The following is a 20,750-nucleotide window of genomic DNA, read 5'->3' as shown; positions in this document are numbered from 1 at the left end:
GAGGGACATAGACACGTTGAGCTTTAGTTAGCATCCATGTAAAAATATCATAGAGACAAGTGATCACAACATACAGCAGTGAAGGGTAGTAGTGGTGATACTGGAAACTAAATGATTGACTTAGTGGATGTTACCTGGGTGCAGATAAAAGGGAGTCAGTGGAGATACAGCAATATAGGTGGTTGGGAATGTGCTAAAGGTCAGACACAGGATTTAAAGTTTACCTTGAGGTGCAAATGCAGTGGAGGATTGGGAGCTAAAAGTTTTAAGAATAGGTTCCAAGGTCTAGGTGGTAACATTAGTGTAGAGATTTTTTTTCATGTTTATGGGTGAGCATGACCTGAGGGAATGTTGGGGTGTGCATGGGTAAGTGGGTGGGTCACGCAGAGTCTAACATGAAGACATTGACACCTGTCAAATTGTGTTGTATTTGTCTGTAAAGGAGATGGCAAAGTCATAGGCTACAAGGGAGAAAGGGGAAGTGATGCAGGGGGGCATAGAAACATTAGACAACAGCAGATACAGCTATCTTCGCCACCAAATCTGTGGCATTCCTATGTAAAACAGGCACATAATGTTGGAAAATGACATTGGCGTTGGCAGCTGACATTGGTCTGTGTAATCATAAATGAGCTCTAATAAAGGTAGGATAAACAAAATAATTATCACACTATTCATATTTTCATCCTTTGCTTGTTTGCAATCTAAAATATATAGTTGAGAACAGTTACAGAAGCAAACATAATGTCTCACAGTTAGTACATGCATATCTACTTCTAAACTAATTTACTAAAATCACTAAACTAATTTAATTTTGTACTTTTTTTCCCCTCTAGATTCAAATTCAACTATTGGTTCATTCTTATGCTAGTCAAAATGAGTTTTCAACTCAATGTATTTATTTTATACAATAAACTGTGAGATACCTTTTGGTAAATTGACCACCACTGTGTTGACTGGTAAAGATACATATGTAACCTATGTTCATTCAGTAAGTTTGAGACATGTAAAATAGGTTGGCATGCATGGTGGCAAGTGTTTTATTGTAGGGACGACCATTATCTTGGTTAATGGAACATCTGAATCAGTAGAGGTTAGTTTATTGGGTTAGTGTTGGTTCACATAAAGCATATATGGTCGAGGAACATTGCCGCCTCTGTTGGGGATGGGAGAGATATCAATATCTTCAGGTTCCATGTTGCATTTCAGGTCAAACATCTGTAAAATGGATGTGAGGAACAGAAAAATCTCCATGCGTGTAAGACCCTCTCCAATGCAGACTCTCTTACCTGTTGGAGTAATTAAAGAAATAAAAGCGTTTGTAAGGAGTAATACAAGGGTTAATAGAGGGAATTCATATAAATCACTAAGTATATAAAATATCAGTACACTACAAAGCATTATTCTATATACATCATATTTTAAATTAACATTGCATTGAATATCACCTATAGAGAAGGGTATAAAAGCTTCATTTTTCTTCAGATTGCCCTGATCATCTAAGAAATGTCCTGGATCAAATTTCAATGGATCTTTGAAATATTTTTCATCCTTCAGGATGGTGGTCAACATGGGGAACACTGTTGTACCCTAGAAAACAATAAACCAATTTTACCTTTAATAATGAAGACCACTATTTAAACATTCTCTATGTAACACAGTTTCTAAATAACAATTATCTTAAGCAGGTAAGAATGGGATCTTTATTTGGGAATGATGTGGTAGAGTGGAAGAGTTCCAAACATTGTATTCCATAAAAATAAGACTACATAATAAGGGAACGGAGCCCTTCAGAGAAAATCTGTAGGACATAAGTGAAGGATGGAAGCCCAAAGACATTAACCAGAAGAGAGCAATTTAAAGTTGTGCAAAACTTGCATGACAGTATACGCTGAAAATCATTCCCGGACATCCTCTCTGCTATATAAGGTGACTCATGTCCAGGTTCCTTACCTTTGGAATGTGATAGCCTCTCAGCTTTGTATCCTGGTTGGTTGAGTGCGGGACCCCTAGAGGTACAATATCTGCAAATCTCTGGATTTCATGAATCACTGCATCCGTGTATGGCATCTTGAGCCTATCCTCAAGTGTTGGACAGCGACTCTGGCCAATCACCTTGTCAATTTCATCATGGATCTTTTCTGGTGGAATATAAAAAAAACCTCAGTATGTCTTTACAATGACCTTGTTCTGCAATAAAAGCACATGTGCAAGTTAGTAATTATATATATATATATATAATGTTGCAAAAGGGGTAAGAGGGGTAAAGTATTAAAATTTTTGCAGCTTCGCCAGTGATTTGCGTAATAAATTTTGCTATAATGTGTTTCTTTATTACATTTTATGTATTGCGTTTTCATTGTCTGGTATAATCTAATGTTTGTGTAAGAGATCAGTTGTTCTCTAGCAGATCAATAATTACACCTTTTAGTGTCTTGAGCAAGAGAGCACACTGATGACCACCAGAATTTTGGTGGGGGACGACCAGGGTAGCGGGGCATATGCTGCACGGCATGTATTGTGGCTATGCAATTTGGCCATAATGTGTTTATTTTCAGCACAAATATAAATCTCATTTAAAGGACACGGTGCTTTGATACCCAAGACACGTGCTACAAATTATTCCATCTTATCCCCCACCTTACAGCTCAGCCCTAAATGAATAGTCCTAATTATCATGAGCTCCACATTCAGTTAATAGTCCCCCAAACCACACCAGCTTTAATTAGTAAACAACACCATTAAATAGTCCCTGCTACCACCCTCATGCCACCACCATTAAATGAACAGACCCTACAATCACCTCACCAATAAATTGATAGCCCATGCACTCACCCACATTACATGAAAAGTCCCCCCCTTTTTAAATTCTGAGATGCACACTGTAGAAGGCAGACTCCTTCATCCGCCTCACTTGCTGACTTGGCGCATGCATGTCAGAATGCGCACGTTCCACTTGTGAATTGCTGCCCCTGGCCTAGGTGTAGGGGGAGGAGGAGTCAGCGCACAGGGAGGGGATTTAAACCATGGATCGATCCCCATGTCCCGCGCTTGACTGTTATGCTCCATATGACAGGGAGCTGAGCAAGCCAAGGCCCTGGGGTCAGATGTGCATTGGACAGGAGAAAATAGAATATGGTGTGTGCTCCCGACCAACCACCAAGAAGGTCGCAAGACCAAGTGCTGGCTTCTAAGTCAGGGCCAGCACCCTTCTAGGAGAAAAAAAAAAAATGGATAAAAAAGCCATTACAACCATATGGCAACCCCTGATATCTCCAAGAGTTATGGCATAATGGCAATTATATAACGAATCTATGTACTGAGCCGTATCACCTCAGTTGCACCACTGATTGTTATTGGGATAACAGTTCAGGAAAGAGATTATAAGCAGCGTGCAGTGTTTGACAACTGAGCTCTGCATTCTGCAGGATAGTTGCTTGTTTCTCTTTCCTTAGAATAGCTCCCTGTCTTTATGATTCCAGGAAAAGCCCCAGTCACCAATCTGATTTGGAAGGAGCACGGGCAACCCAATGAGGGGGTGTGCTTTATCCACAAAGGGCACGCCTTCCCGAAACCCTGCACTTATGCTCCTCCTGGATTAGCACACTGAGTGGGAGCACATGCTATACTGCCCTAGTTATAGCTCTGCTCAGAAACATTTATAAGATACAATGCAACATGTACGTTTTTAAATAATAATAAAAAAAAATGATGGGTAGCAGGTCCTTACTAGAGTATGATCCATTCAGAGCTACAAACATTTTTGGCAGTAATATATACAACTAAAGAAACCAGGCCGTGTATATCCAGATATCTACAGGTTTGTAATATAATAAGTAATTGATCTAATCAGTCTCCACAAATACCCAATAAAGAGATTTTAAACGTGTATATAAAATTCATGCTCAGTAGCTTTTGGTTATGACGACTATATCTCAGGCACAGTTTATTTGGGCATATGAATGCATCCCACCCATAAATATTAATGAACTAGTAATACTTACTTCTAATGTGGGGGTATTTTAGCAGGATGAGTAATGCATATCTCAGTGTGGTGCTTGTTGTCTCCGTCCCAGCAAAAAACAGATTCATTACGGTAACAAACAAATTATCATAATTAAATTCCGTAGCAGGGTTGTCTTTCTCCTGGGGATGGGGGAGAAAAGTTATTAAAATTTGAGATTGCATGCTTTCTTTTTTATATCTGTTTAATAAAATAGTGGCAACCTCATGCCTGAAGAATGCTTTATTAAAAAGTAAATTTCTGGGAAACATGGTTAGCTGTTCTGCCTTTTTCTTGATTTAACCACTAGAGGCATGCTTCCATCTATGTCTACAACAGATACATCATTTGACACTGATTAACAGGCCAAAACCATACAGTTTCCCCTTTAAAATATTATAAATAAGATACATATTGAATTGAAAGAAAAACAAAAAACAAGATGGCGGTACATGCACACAGCTATATAAAACAATTGTATTATTTAATTAGGTAGAATCTACAGTACACTCTCCACAATCCAACATTGGCATGGGCAGAGCAGCAGAATTACTATATCACAATTCTCTGCCAAAGGGGTAGGATTTACTAAAGCTTCTAAAAGGAAAAGTGAAAGTGTTGCCCACAGCAACCAATCCGATTCTAGCTGCCATTTCCTACAATGTGCTAGACAAATGATATCTAGAATCTGATTGGTTGCTATGGGAAACACTTCCACTTTTTCTTTTAGAAGCTTGAGTAAATCTACCTCTAAATCGCTAATGAAGCAGTTAAACCAGTCTTCATTTACTTGGTTATATAACACCCAAGCTTACAAAAGACAAGCTTTCCTAATTAAAAAAATAACACTTTATATCACTCGTAACCCAGATCTCATCCCAAAGATTCATATTTCATACAGATGTTCCCAGACCTTACCTGCTCCATCTTTATGAGGAAGCAATCAATTAAATCTCTGGGACAGTTTACATCTAATGTCTTTTCATGTGATTTGATCTTTCCTATCACATATTCTCTCAGATTGTCAAAATTCTTGAACAACGTGTGGTGAGTACCCGGGACATGTATTAGGAGGTTGGGTGCCAGACCAAAGATCTGAAAATAAAAAGTTTTTTTTCTAGACATAAGCTTTCTAGCGATGCAAGAAATACATTTTGTTAAACAGTTTACAATGCACAATAAGTTAAACCTCAGTGTAAGACAAAAAACTCCATTGACACACATATCTTGTGCCACAGACAATAAACCACTTCAAAAAAGCTACTGATGTATTTGTTTCTCAGTTTTGAATGAACTTATATGATAATAAATCAGGCTTGGCCAATCTGTGGCTCTCCTAGATGTTGTGAAACTACAAGTCCCAGCATGCACTTCCAGCTATCTGCTAGATATCTACTGACAATGCATGCTGGAGCTTGTAGTTTCGCAATACCTAGAGAGCTATAGGTTGGTCAGGCCACCTGCAATAGATAAATAGGAAACGGTGGAAAGATCCAACAGTACCCGAGGCTGCAAGTTTTTCCCCTGTGCTTGTTATCTTAAAACTTTTAATACATGAACAAGTGAAAACTGTGAACCCTGATCTCATTTTACATTACAATCATTATAATGCATCATACACATAACATAACTGGGCATTCTGGTGAAAAAAATCCTGTAATATCGTAGCACAGCATATTGCAGATGCAGGGAGATCCATGGCTGTGTCTGGAGTCTACATAAAATTGCACCGATAGAGACATTAGGTTTCTCTGACTCAATTGTGTCCATTGTCATTTAGCTGTAAGGTTCAGAAGGTATATAAATGTTTCATATGCCCAACACACGTACTGAAGCCCCCGCTCTGCTCTTCTGAGTATGTGTAGGAGGAGATGCTCAATGAAGCCCCGAGGAGTAATTTGTCCCCTGTCCTGGATGGAATTGTGCAAATTAAAACATAATCTGGGCACTCTAGCAGTACCATTGCTTCTTTGAAAAACTTATTGTCACACACCGTTCTTGCCTCGATCTGGTGAGCTGCTCAATTTCATCCTCGCGGTGCTGCCAGGTCTTCTGCTGGGATCTGAAGTGCATACATGGACACCCATGCATTCTGATCTTTTAAAAGTGCAGTCACTCGACTGTTCGTGCCTCTGTCATGCCTCCTCCTACCTCTCTGCACTATACAATCTCGCTTTGTGTGACATTAGGGTGCCAGAGAGTTTATCTAAGACACCAGTCTAGTGTAGCTTTTGACTACCCATATTAATATGGCCAGCAGATCATTATAGTTTCAAAGCCTTGTCTGTATCCAGTGTTGCCTCTCCATTAAAGCTATAGTCCAGGTGCTTTAGCCTAGTGGCCTACTTCTGGTGCTATATCCTCCTGGCACATTTCGGGTGCTATATCCTGTTGCCATATTCTTGGTGATATATCCTGCTGCCTGTATTCTAGTGCCACATCATGCTGACAACATTCCTGGCGATAAATGTATCAAGTTGAGAGTTTTCCGGCAGGTTTGAAAAGTGGAGATGTTGCCTATAGCAACCAATTAGAATCTGACTATCATTTTGTAGAATGTCCTAAATAAATGATAGCTAGAACCTGATTTGTTTTTTAAACCCGTCGGAAAATGCTCAGCTTGATACTTTTACCCCCTGGAATAGTATAATAGTATACTGCTGTCTATTATAGCACCTTATTCTGCCAGTATTTTTCCAGTTTCTAAACTCCAGTATCACACGTATGATACTATATGCGGTGTTCATCCATCCCTGCACACAAACCATGCTCAAGACCTATCCCCAGGAGTCATGACCTACTTTGCAGCGGGCTCTAGTGAAGACCAGCATTACGTTAGATAAGTGGCACAAATTTGGGCTGGTTTCGGATCACATCCTTTGTACTTCTTGATATTTGGCTCCTTATCTTGGGTGCAAGATAGCTGGAAGGAATCACAAGGGCCAGCAATAGATGGTAAAACATTTTATTATAGATAAAATTGCAAATCTATGAATTAACTTTTTTTTTCAAATATAGAGCACTTTGAGGCTTATTGTAGCCCTAAATCATGTAGCAAACAGGTGACATTTATCCAAATATATGTCCTGCAAAGTGCATTTTTCTTCCTGAAGCTTGAGATTATTAGTACCATTTATTTATATAGCGCCACTAATTCCGCAGCGCTGTACAGAGAACTCACATTAGTCCCTGCCACATTGGGGCTTACAGTCTAAATTCCCTAATATACAGACAGACACATACAGACGTACACAGACAGACTAGGGTCAATTTTGTTAGCAGCCAATTCACCTACCAGTATGTTTTTGGAGTGTGGGAGGAAAGCAGAGCACCCGGAGGAAACCTACGCAGACACGGGGAGACCATACTAACTCCTCACAGATAATGCCATGGTTGGGAAATGAACTCAAGACCCCAGTGCTGTAAGGAAAAGTGCTAACCACTTAGCTACCATGCTAAGTGGTTAGCAGATGAAAGAAAACATTATTCTGGTCCATTTGATTCTTTCCAACTATCCTGCATCCAGGACATGGGGGCAGGTTATTCAAACAGGCAAAGGACTGTCAACGTGCCAAAAGTTTGCTTGAATTAGCACAATCAAAAGTGCATATGTTTTAAGATTTTATAGATCCAAAAACTTTGTATTTGGTCTTTCTTTAATGTTTTCTCCTGGTGCCTATCCTCAACAGTGTGGTGTTGATCATTATTTCCATTTGAGACATCGCAGCTGCAATTAAGGTTCTATTATTTGATTAAGGAAAGCTTCTATTTAACTATTTTGGACAATAACATTCTGTATTCAATTTGATTATCAGTGACCTCATAACATCTTTGGTGTATTTTTGTATAAATAAACTAATAGCAAAAATGGTGGGGTTCCAAAATTTTGAGACATAAAACCAACAGACCATACAAAATTGGTATTGAATTCCACACAAAAAAACTTGATTAAATAAAATAATTCTTAATTATGGCATTATAATTCATTGTTTATCATTCATCAGATAACCTATGGCTTGCAAGATAATGTTAATTTTGTACTTTTAGCCATAATTAGATATATATGATATTGTTGTTTACATGACCTCAGGGCCGGATTTACCGCTAGGCAACCTAGGCACCTGCCTAGGTACGCCCCCAAAGATGCAAGCCACGCCCTCACCTCCTTTGGCGGGTGGCACATGCTTTCATATCTACTTAACTATAGGGGTATATGGTAGGCATGCGGCGGCACATGCTTTCACTTCTACGTAACTATAGGGGTATATGGTGGGCTGCAAAAATATAGTGCTATGGATTGTTTCAGGGAGGGGGCCCAAAAACAGTATCCTGCCTAGGGCCCTATGAGGTCTAAATCCGGCTCTGCATGACCTTGATATCTCAAATCACTGAACTGTCCATTTGCAGCGAGCACAATAATGAAAATGATATTCATGTAATACTTACAAAGAAGTCAGCCAAAATTCGATATCATCATCTATCATCATCATGATAAACATGATATACATGATAAATCAAAATTTCCTTATAAACCACTGACTCAGACTAAAATATATAATTGTTCTATGTGAAAAAAAAGCTTTCAAAATAATTGAAGGAAACAATTCATTCATGTCAAGACAATTGGTCTCCATATAGAAAAAAACATTTTCATTGATAACAAATAATGATAAATAAGGTATTTTAGAGACATCTACTGGTAAAAGGGACAAAACACAACAATTACACTACAATCAGTGGACTATTATCTATCCCAGATTCATTATAGTATATTCCCTAATCTGTGTCATACACAACTTAAAATACAATAACTACAGAGTTACCAAAGGAAACAATATATGAATAATTCATGATAAAACTATCCTAGTAATTGATATTGAGGTGTGTCAAATTTAAAAATATTTTTTGACCCATTGGTCATAAAACAAATTAAAATCTATATCCTTATTTAAACCTGGTGGAAGTAGGGCTTGACTGTGAACTGGAACATGTTCTATCCCTATACATCTCAATCCAATAGGAGTGAACTGATAATCACATTTAAAATGTTATTCTACCATATTATCACCTTGAGACAAAATTTTACTTCTGTGCACTCTGAGTCTTAACTTCAAAGGAAGAATGGTACAACCTACATAGAAACGTCAACAAAGACATATTAAATTATATATGACATACAGTATATCACAATTATTAACATGTTGAACACCAGCAATTTCTTGAACACTTCTCTGCATGGCTCCCTCACTTCTTATTTTCTGACATCTCCACCATCATCATCATCATGGGTGATTTCAACATCACAATTGCTAATCCACGTTTCAATGCTGCTTCCAAACTACTCTCTCTTAACCTCCTCACTTGACCTCTCCAAGTGGATTGAATCTGCTACTCATCAGGATGGCCACTGTCTTGATCTTGTTTTCTCTAGACTATGCGCAGTTTCTGATTTCCTTAACACTCCTTTCCCCCTCTCGGATCATCACCTTATTAGCTAATCGCTCACCCCCTCTGTGCTAAATTTGACACTGTTGACCACTCTTTCCTCATACAAATGCTACAGACCCTTGGTCTTGAAAGCACTCTCCTATCCTGGTTCTCATCCTACCTATCTAATCGATCTAATTTCTCTGGATCCACATCTGCTCCGCTTCCATTATCAGTTGGAGTTCCACAAGGCTCAGTCCTAGGTCCTCTGCTATTCTCTATCTACACCACTTCTCTTGGAAAACTAATGAGCTCCTTTGGATTTCAGTATCATCTCTATGCAGATGATACACAAATATATCTATCCTCTCCTGATCCTCACCAGCTGTGTTGTCTCGCGTTACTGACTGTCTTTATGCCATTTCATCTTGGATGTCCTCTTGCCAACTTAAACTCAACCTTTCAAAAACAGAATTAAGAATATTCTCATCCAACAATAGAAGCTTCCTGTCTGACATTTCTATTTCTGTTAATAACATGACCATAATTCCCACCCTGCAAGCTTGCTGCCTAGGTGTAATCCTTGCCTCACAACTATCGTTTGTTCCCCACATCGACTCTATATCTAAATTATGTTACATACATCTAAAAAACATTTCCAGAATACACAAATATCTCACACAAGAAACTGCAAAACCCTTTATTTATGCACTCATCATCTCCTGCATCGACTATTGCAATTCCTCCTTACTGGTCTTCCCAAAATCAGACTCGAACCCCTACAATCTATTTTGTATGTAACAGCTAGATTGATTTTCCTTGCAAATGCTTCTACTAACATACAAGGCCATCAACAAAATTGCACCAACATACATCTCATCACTTGTCTTAAAATATCTCCCAACTCTACACCTCCGTTATACACAAGATCTGATCTCTCTTCCACTCTCATCACAATCTCCCATTCCCGGTTACAGGACTTTTTTCAGGCTGCAACCACTTTGTGGAATTCCCTCCCTCGTACAATAAGACTTTCCTCTAGTCTTCAAACCTTCAAGCGTTCTCTGAAAACCCACATCTTCAGACAAGCTTTTAATATTCCTCAACCACCATCTTAATCTTCCTAGGTTACCCTATTACTATCCTCTACACAGCTAACACAAGACAACAACCCTCTGACCAACATTGCTGTGTGACTGATCATACAGACCACTCAATACTTTTTACCTTTGCTTTCTAGCTGGACAAAATGTGCAATATGATGTAGCACGTGCCCTTGTGTATCAAACTCCCATTGTCCCATCATCATCATCAACATTTATTTGCATAGCGCCAGCAAATTATGTAGCACTTTACAAATGTAAGCATGCGAGCAGGTCCCTTTTACCTCTTTCTCTGTATGTATTACCCAGTATTGTTTTATTAATGTTTGTTCCCAATTGTAAAGCGCTACGGAATTGGCTGGCGCTATATAAATGTTGTTGATGATAGGGTCAATAGATATTTTGCTGTACAATATAATATATGATTGCATTTCACACATTTGTAGGTTCAACTATTGACCAATTTTTGAGCAACTGTGCTTTGTCACTTACCAAATGCAAATGATTTTGTTTAATAATTAGTCCCACCTCCAGGTCATCCTATTGTGTTTCATTACTAGAAGCCATAGCACAACGTGTTTACCAATTTTTGTTTATCCTAATTTATCTATTAGTTTGCATCTAATTATCTATAACCATCAGATTTGTTAAAGTACTGCACTCCTCAGTGCAGGACAAACAACCCATGCAGAAGAATTCCAGACCAGTGGAGTCAGCAGGGACATTGCTGCTAAACTGTTTAGTGCTGGTTGCTGACTGTTGTGCTGGTATTGGAACAGTTTTCTGCAACCTCATCATTGCTTACCAGAAATCCTTCCTGAAGATTATAGCTCTGTCTTAATTGATGATTGATTTCCGGATTTTACAAGTTTTGCTGTAGCAAATGCAATAAATAATTGAAATTGTGTATAACTATAAATCACTGGATTATGCTATTCATTGCATAACTGAATGTAATTGTTTTCTTACACCCAGCACTAGTAACAATTACCCATGGAGATGCTCCAGAAACATTCTGCACTGAGATCTAAGCCACAATTATTTACTGTGAACTGGAGTTAAACAGATTAAGGCACTCATACTGTCTATTTATAATTATTCTGCATTTGTGATAATAATGTATATAATGCATACTTGCAAACTCTCCCGGAATGTCCGGGAGACTCCCGCATTTTGCGAGAGTCTCCCGGACTCCCGGGTGAGTGTGGCAATCTCCCGAATTCTGCCCACTTCACTAGGAAGTGCCCCACTTCCTAGTGAAGTGGGCAGAATTAGATCCCAAACGCCGCAATTCCCGGTGAATCGCTGTGTTTGCCCCCCCCCTGTCAAATGACGCATCATGACGTCACAGGGGGCGGGGCTGAAATGACGCAATTTTGGCCGCCCCGCCCCCCTCATGCCCACCTCCACTGGCTGGCTCCCGAAAGAGAGCTGAAGAAAGTCGGTAAGTAAGATATAATGTATAAAATGTGATCACACTTTCATTGCACCCGAACTTCACAAATACAGTATTTACAGCAAGCACAATAATCTCAAGAATCTGCCTTTAAAAGCTAAAATGCTGTACAGTTAAGTCTCAACTGGTTTATAAAAGCACATAAATGAATGTTGAACTACTGGCTGAATTATTTGTAGCTGATTGTAGGAACTTTCCAAATAATTAAGACAATGACAACTGTTTGTGAAGAGTTACACATAAAACAATGGACCCTTTTCACCCTCTAAGTACTATCTGCACACAAAATATTACATACCATTTCTACATGTAGAAAAGAACTATGTTAATGTCAGAAATAAAGATGAGTAGCTTATGATTATTAAAAGAAAGGTTAACATTAAAATATAAAGGGAGCTATGTGCCAAAGTTTTTGTTTATATTGCTCCCCCAGCAATAGCGATCTCTATAACTGGTACCTGATCTGATACCTCCACCCTGAATGTGGAGCTGCTTAGACTCACATGGGTCCATGCCATTTAAAATATCTGAGTGCAGGTTCCTCCCTTCCCTGGTTTTCTATATTTTGTTGTACAAATGCATACAAGTTGATGAATAATACTTTGGATGGCCCCAGCTAGCTTTTGAAATGTTATTGCCAGTATATTAGTATACACAATGTACGACTAACCTTTCTAATATACTTTATAAGGTAATAAAATGAAACCACCAAAGTTCTGGGAAAGCTTACAGGATAAATGAATTATAGAACTACACTACACAATATAATGACTTTAGATTTACTGCTGGCAGACAAAGGAGAAGTTAGTGCTCAGATAGAAGAGGACTGTAGTTTCATCCTGTACAACACAGAAGACATAGCACAACGTATAAATCAAGGGTGTCCAACCTTTTAGCTTCCCTGGGCCACATTGGAAGATGACGAGTTGGTTTGGGCTGCACATAAAATACACTAACACTAACGATAGCTGATCATCCAAAAAAACATAGAAAACATAGTTAACATATTAAACTTACTTGGAAATAAAGTTAGTAAGAGTTAGGAAATCTGTTGCAGAATCATGATTAAAGCAGTAGTCCCATTACCAGCTGCAATTTAACTTACCTGCATCTGCCCCTTAGTGGGGTTCGGGGAATAAAATGCCAAAAACCTTTTTTTCCTCTCTTTCTGCACCCATGAATCATTCTTTTTATTGACCAGTTTGAAATGGTCACCGATATAGGTAGCATCAGGAGGACTAATAGAAATCTACAGAGATTTAAAGATAGGGTGGCGGGAAAAATGGCTCATGGAGCAGCCTCCGATGAGGGTAACAGTGGGTGATAATTTCACCCTACTCAGCACTGCACATTTAAAATGGTTTAAAATATTAAAAATACAATTATCTCTTAATATTTATATTAGATACATACAGAGAACACAGCTAGTTCATAATTGCATGGTGCAGAAAGTCCAAATTCAGAGTAACAACAATAAGATACTGGATAATCTTTCACTGCTGCTGATAGTTCGCGCGGGTGACTCCTCTGTGCTGCGCTACGCAATGGATGTCGGGTGTGATGACGTCACCCCCGACATTTACTGCGAGCACCGCACGGAGGAGGGGACCAGGGAGGGAGCTGGAGCACCAGCTGACGTGACCGCAAGGTAAGTATTTTCTTTTTTTTTTTTGCAGGATATTTTTTTCATTAACAGCACTGCCCCCTTGGCACAACCGCTGGGCCACATTTACAGGCGGGCTGGGCCGCATGCGGCCCGCGGGCCGTGGGTTGGACAACCCTGGTATAAATCTTAAAGAAAAGGAGAAATTGTGAATAGCAAACACTGATAATTGAGACCTATTCTTTTAGCTTAGGTTTGTTGGCACTAAAATATTGAAAGGAATACTTATCCTAATTTATGTATTAGTTTGCATCTATGTATCTATAACCATGTTTGCTTTTATTTTGCATGCAAAACAACGCAGCAAAGTGTTAAAATGGTGGAAGATTAAATGAAAATCAAATTAAACTAGTTATTATTGGCAATGTACAAAGATGTAGCCACAAATATGTGATTAAAAAGAATCAGTAATTTTATGAATATTTATTACTCAAAAACAATAAATTTCCATTACATATTTTAAATGAGTTGTTTATCAGCGCTCCACCTAAAATTGGAAACCCGGTCTAAATTTTTTTACTTCTTTTGACCTCCTGTTTACAATCTGCTCTTGTGTAATGTTTTACATACCTGAGCCCAAGGTGAGCTCGCAATTCGGAAAGACTCTTGCAAGAGTGCCAACTTGGAGAGAAATTCCTTATCTTCATAGTCAAAACGTTCACCAAAGACAATAGAACAGATAACATTGGAGACCGCCAGGCTTAGGAGAAAGGTGGGATCAAATGGGACACCTGAAATTAAAATAATATTATTGTCTGAGTCCATGGTGGAATGAACAGGGTACAAAGGAAAGTGAAATATCAGGGCCTCATTTAGAGTAGGATGAATTGGTGGGCCAAATATACACAAAAATGCGGTTTGCAAAAATGTATCACATACATGGTTATGTGGAGGTGCATGATGTTAGGAAACATACAATTCAAAATTGCGTTTTAGAATGCACCTGCAGCAAGATATTTAGAGGTGTCACAATGTGATGCATGAATGAAAATGGAACGTTACATGTAATACATGCATCCTATATTAACATACAATATTTACAAACGTGGTTATTAAGTTTGAGGAGAAAGTGACTTTTCTCTTGTTTTTCTTTTATCCAGCATCCTTCAAGGACTCAGTGAGGCTTAGGGTAGGCTACAAACTCTGGAAATGTACATGACCCACCTACACCTATCTGGATCCCACCTATACAGTGCACAAACTGAAGAATGTGCAGTATTTCTTCAACTGACCTCCTTTCTTCTGGAATTCCTCTGCCAGACACTTGGCCTCCTCTAGAACCCGAGCCTCCAAACTTTTTTTCCCCATTCCAAAATTCCTTAAGGTACTGAGGGAGAACCGTCTCATCTGCTTCCATCGTTCCCCATTACTGAATATAACTCCTGTATGTGGAGAAATCACTGAAAGTTAGTGACACTTTATTGTATCTATTTGATCAATTGCCTATGAGTGAAAACCCACTCTTGCCATTTAAGAACATATATAAAACCTATCATCAGCATGTAAAAAGGTAACACCAGCTCAGATAACCGGTATTAGCAACCCACTACAACTACTTTCCTCATTCTAGATACATAGGACTACCCAAAAACACACCAGTCATGTAAACAAACAAGACATATTACAATTCCAACCACATTTTCTTGCTCTACCACAAAATAATAGAATACAAACAAATACAATTCTTTTATATTCACTCAATAAATCCCAGAGACCTCAGAAGCAGCTAATGGTCTCTGTAAAAAAAACAAATAAACCTAAAAACCAAGAAATAGATCATTTAAATGATCTATGTGTGTCCCTTTTGGTTTTATACTTGTGATTATTTTTATGTACTTATCATGAGAATATTATGCTTCTTGCTATTGATATTGTGGCTATAAATGTTTATGATTCGCAGCATTTTATTTTGAGTTGTTGACATTTTTGTTTGTATTTCAGATCTGACCTATTTTTTTGGTTCTTGCTCTATCAACCTTCTTCATAAATCTACACCACAGTTATCTCACCATATCCCTTGAAAATCATCTCTGTAATAGCCAGTTTCCCACGATCATTGAACACCTCTCCATTGTCTACAAAAGCCTCTTTCACCACGTCATACCCATTTAATACCACCACCGGATTCTGTCCCAGATGCACCATGGAAACAGGGCCATACCGGGATCCGAGCTGAGGAAACAAACAGCAGAATCTGAGTAGGTTCAAGAATCACCAGACCAAGAACCAAGACAGAAATAGTTTTGGCAAATCAGGTTATATTTTAGGCCAAAATAACCTGGACTACAGCTGGGAACTAACTATAGAAAAGAGAATCTGTTTAAACAAATAACATTTTACTTTTTAGGTCTTTATCAGACATGTTCATCCAACTTTTAATGCTGTCACAAATGTCCAGCCTGCCTCAGATACAGCAATCTGAAACAACTGGCCGTGACCTTAGTCACTTACCAATGAATACACTTTTTCTGTCACCATGAAGGATTTACAATTGAGTCCTTGCATTCACCAAAACCACTTATTCATGTGTCACACTTAAATAACATACACATGTAGCATGAGCCTTACTTAGCTTTGTTAGTGCACAAAGAATCATGGAGAATATGCTAGATTAAATGTATTTAATTCAAAAAATGTTTCCAAGGCTTAAGTACAAAACAGTTAATAACAAGACATACAAAAATAAGTTGCGCAAATATGTTTCAGAAATAAAATAGAAAATAAAAAAAGGAGTACACTTAGGGAAAAATGGCACACTCCAACCAAGGTAGGTCTCATCATAGAATGAACTACATTACTGGGTAAGGCAGCTGATTTAAATCTTGCTCACACTGTTCTCATCCCCACCTTTGGAAATTTATTTTCCCAATGTCAGAGCAGACTGATTTCCAGAATGACACAGGGCTTTTGAAATGAGTTATCTGTTCCTAAGATAAATATGCCTGATATCTCAAAGGATAACATTTCTCACCTCTGCTCTGCCTGGCTGGTGAGACTGTTTACACAAACTCTGTAACGCCTCAGATATGTTATCTGTCTGGCCTGGTTACTTTCAAAAAAAACCTTGCTACTTGCACAGGTCAAACTCATGTCATTCAGCAAAGCACACTTGTTACAAACAAATTACGCACGCTCATGCATGAATATTAAAGGGAAAGTAATATTCAGTGATTATGTGTAATGCATAATCGCCACAAATGCCTCTTGTCTAATCGATTCTCTTAGGCTTCATACATACGACATCCCTGCCACAGTGAAGCCAAAGTGCGCTTAAATACTACGTGGTTAACTCTAAATTATGGCATAGATTAATCAGGAGAGTGAGGGAACATTTATACCGTCTTTGTCTTTTACATGCTGCATTTTTTGTATTTGAAGCTTTTTAGTATATTGGACAAAGTGCACCTAGAAATGTGTATCTCAGCTGAAGTGCAACTGTAAGGTACAAAATGCACCCCATTAAAAGTATAAGATGAGGCTCGATGTCCACCAGCTCCATCAGAGCTAGTGAATAGTTCAATTCCTATTATGAAGTGGAAATACCTGTGTGTCCTTCTGCCCATGCCATGAATTTTTGCTGAATCACCAACGTTAGCACGGCATAGTTACAAACGTTTCAGGGCTAGTTTTTCTCGAGCAAATACTTTCAAAACTTTGCTACAATTCTGTCTCCTTACATCCAAGAAAGGTACCTTTCACTGTTTAATCTGTAATCCAAGGCAATTAATTTCAAACCCTAGAAGAAGTTGTCACAGTGCTGGTTACTTCCAGAAGAGAACCACACACTGGGGTAGCTATCTGAGACACATCACCCCCGACCAAGCCTCTTAGTCCTGAAAAGATGGGTCGTGAGCGGACATTCTCACCGAAACATTTTAAAATTAATGTTTTTTAAACATGTTTGACACCATTTGTGGTTTAACTTTTGGGTCATTCCATGTCAAATCATCACAGCTTCCAACCCCACCATCTCAGATTTTCGTGAAATTTGGTAGGATGCTAGACGACATAAAGTAACTTTCATATGTAAAATTGTAGCCCTCAGTGATACACGGTGTTCATGCAACAGGACTGCAAACATGTAAAATTAATATTTGCAAGGTCAACTTAAACGAATCATAACTTTGTTTCTAATTGTGGTAAAACTTTCATGTTGGTCTTGTTTTAAAGCTAAGGGACATTCATTTTCATACAAAATAGTTTTATATTTAAATCTTTGGGAACAGAAGAAAAAAAAAACAGAAAATAATACAATGTACTATGCTTTGTAAAGAACATTGTACAGGCAGCGCATCGTTACATTTATAGTTTACCAGCAGGAATCAGAGTGTGACCCTTCAAAGTGACGTCCTTCTAGGCTGCCGGGATCTTCATTCGTCGGAACAGTTTCATGTCTGGTTTTTTAAGCTGTCACTATTACCACTCAGTCGGGAAGGACGTCTGCAGTGTCATCATGTCGGTATATCCCATGACGGCATTTTCAGCATCGGTGTAATAACTACCACTGCTATAAAGTTTTAAAAAATAGATTTTCTTTTTTTTAAGTGGGATTCTCTACTCCTGATGTATTGCTGCCAGGCTAGTGCTGGTTTCAACAAAATCGGTGGTGGGGTCCTCTCAATTTTACCAAACCAACACTAGGTCAACCAGCCGGGTTGGGTGGCACTATAGCAGGGGGACACGCGGCCCTGCCATAATGACAATCTAACCCCAGGCTATCCAGAACGCAGCTGGGTTCCCTAGGGATGTGTGGGTCCCCCCTCTAGGAAGACCCAGCACCATGCTTAAGGCACTAGGGATCTTCCTACAACCCTGCAGCGGTGGGTTTAGGGTAATAAAGTGAGTGGAAAGAAAGAAAAAGTGTAAAACACAATTTTACTTTGTGGAACTACAATTCTCTCTTAATAAAAGTAATAAAACCCCTAAAATAAAACACACAACCCTCATTAAAGTCACATATTTTTTTTGCCTTTCAGCATGTTTACAAGGATATGGCAGTGTCCTACTTTTCTGGATAGCTTCTATGTACCCAAAAATAAATCATTACCTTACACACGGCATGAAGTTCCACACACACCTGTCAATTTGACTCCTTTGGGAATAGAAGCTAAAGGCATGCTTGGAAATCAGTTATAACACAACAGTACAGGCTTTTAGGATAGGAAATAAGTGGATCAAGTGTTGAATCAAGTGATCAATTGGGGCAATGTCAGAGATTTACTTTTCATACGCCATCAAGTTCTGACAAAAAAAATTCTCCAAGCAAATAATCTTTACACATATTAGTGTTATTCATGCCTCATTTTGACAATGTCATTGCTATGCTGTGAATGGAGAACAGTGGACCCCATTCACTTTAGAACGTCACATTTTCTTGGTCTGAAAAGGTTATATTGCTGACCTATTCTAAACAAAGGGGAAGCATAACTGACCTGCACAAACGCATTCACCATGTTCTTGAAATCAATCTGCAGGATGTTCCCCAGGAGAGGAAGGGGATATGGACCAGGAGGGGTGTCAGATTGTCTTCTCTTTTTCATCCAGAAAGTCCCCAAGAACGTTATGGTGAAAAGCAGAAGCAGTGTCCCAATCCCAAACATCTCCATATCTGTTGTGTGACTGAGACAATCTGAACCTCGATCTAGACTTTGACTGTAAACAATTATATGCGACTTTGCGAACAATCCACTTTTCAAAAGCAATTGGTTAGGAAGACTCCTCCTCTACATGAATCCGGCCATAGTACAGCTTTTTGTTTTTGTAAACCTAGGATTATATGGTTGTATAACTGAGTGAGTTTATTACAGAAATCTATTTTTTTCATGGTTTTAAACTGAAAACACAGAACACATGGAATTATATAGAAGCTGCATGTGGCATTAGGTACTTTTTACAGAAATAAACTTTTGTAGTTGGTTTCAGTAGGCAACGTGTGTCATTAAAGCCTTTTAAATGCACTTTGGATGTAAATGTACAAAAAATACTGTGGTGGTAGAGAACAGACTTCCTGGTGAGCTATTTTCAATATTACCTGCAGCATTCAAAAGTGTAAACACAATGGGGTCTATTTACTAAGCTGCAATGGGTCTCAAAAATCTGGAGAATAAAAGCTGTTTTCTCCAGTGAATGACAATCCCAGCTGTTCTTTTACTTTATCAAGAGTTTAAAGCAGGAGATATCAGAGATTTCTCCTGCATTAACCTCTCTAATGCTGGTCACTGCAGTTCACATAGACTTCTATGGCAACTGAAATGTGACCTAAATTTAACAAGCGGTGAAAAGCCTTAAAAACTAATGCCATGAAATGGCGTTAGCTTACCTTGTAAATGGAGCCACTGGAGTCAATCTTCCATTCACCAGCAGTTTTAGGCTTCCCCGTGAAGGTTTTATATGGGGTTATAGATAATCAAACTACTGCCCGCTGAGCACCATTGTTAAATAGACCCCTATATACAATACAATGGGGCTCTATGAGAACACTCATTAAGTACACTGTGATGAATGGAAGCTTTAAGATGTGTTAATGAATATACCATACTTGCCAACATTTGTTCTTGGGCTTCCGGGAGATGCCGGCTGGGACGTGGGCATGCAGGGGGCGGGGCTCCAAAATTGCGTCATTTTGGCTAAACGCCGCGATTCTGCGTGAATCGCGGCGTTTCAACCGAATTCTGCCCGAATTCAGATCAGGGAGATCGCCACACTCTCCCGGGAGTCCGAGAGACTCTCGCGAAATGCGGGAGTCTCCCGGACATTCCGGGAGAGTTGGCAAGTATGGAATACACTTCTGATACTCAGCTAAAGCTTGGACAAAGTACCTGTGTTTAAGAGCCCTTCCATGCAATACATATTTTTCATTATATTAGGCTTTGTACCTATGTTTTTACAGTGAATCTTCTTTATTCCATCCTCCTTGTACATTATGCTAATATATATTCCATTACATTTATTAATATATATTCCATTACTTGTTAAAACATCAGCTTTGGCCCATGTTGTCAGTGATAGCTGCAGAGTGACAGGTGTGAGCCAGCGAGAGCTACGAGAAGTAGTCTTTGGGATGTGCCATTGAGTGAGACAGAGTTCTGAGAGGGAGAC

The 20,750-nt window shown here is 38.8% G+C and overlaps 1 protein-coding gene across 1 annotated transcript; it reads right to left on the bottom strand.

Annotated features, from left to right (window-relative positions):
- Positions 1-1,012: 1,012 nt before the first annotated feature.
- Positions 1,013-19,312, bottom strand: LOC142102245 (cytochrome P450 2C23-like). Its single transcript, XM_075186980.1, has 9 exons — positions 19,085-19,312; positions 15,662-15,824; positions 14,885-15,034; positions 14,223-14,383; positions 4,922-5,098; positions 4,005-4,146; positions 1,954-2,141; positions 1,449-1,590; positions 1,013-1,289 (listed from the first exon to the last, which is right to left on the bottom strand). Exons 1-9 carry the CDS (start codon positions 19,256-19,258, stop codon positions 1,108-1,110), a joined length of 1,479 nt encoding a protein of 492 aa, XP_075043081.1. The 5' UTR covers positions 19,259-19,312; the 3' UTR covers positions 1,013-1,107.
- Between the last annotated feature and the right edge of the window lie 1,438 nt (positions 19,313-20,750).

This window comes from Mixophyes fleayi, chromosome 9 (assembly GCF_038048845.1).
Source record: "Mixophyes fleayi isolate aMixFle1 chromosome 9, aMixFle1.hap1, whole genome shotgun sequence".
Classification (NCBI taxonomy): Eukaryota; Metazoa; Chordata; class Amphibia; order Anura; family Limnodynastidae; genus Mixophyes; species Mixophyes fleayi.
This window is presented reverse-complemented; position numbering and strand designations above follow the sequence as displayed.

Coding starts and splice junctions, on each gene's coding strand:
- LOC142102245 (XM_075186980.1), bottom strand. CDS start 19,258: ATGGAGATGTTTGGGATTGGGACACTGCTTCTGCTTTTCACCATAACG. Junction 5,099..14,222: donor CGAGCTCACCTTGGGCTCAG/GTATGTAAAACA, acceptor TTTTATTTTCAG/ATCTTTGGTCTGGCACCCAA. Junction 4,147..4,921: donor TCCTCATAAAGATGGAGCAG/GTAAGGTCTGGG, acceptor CCCCATCCCCAG/GAGAAAGACAACCCTGCTAC.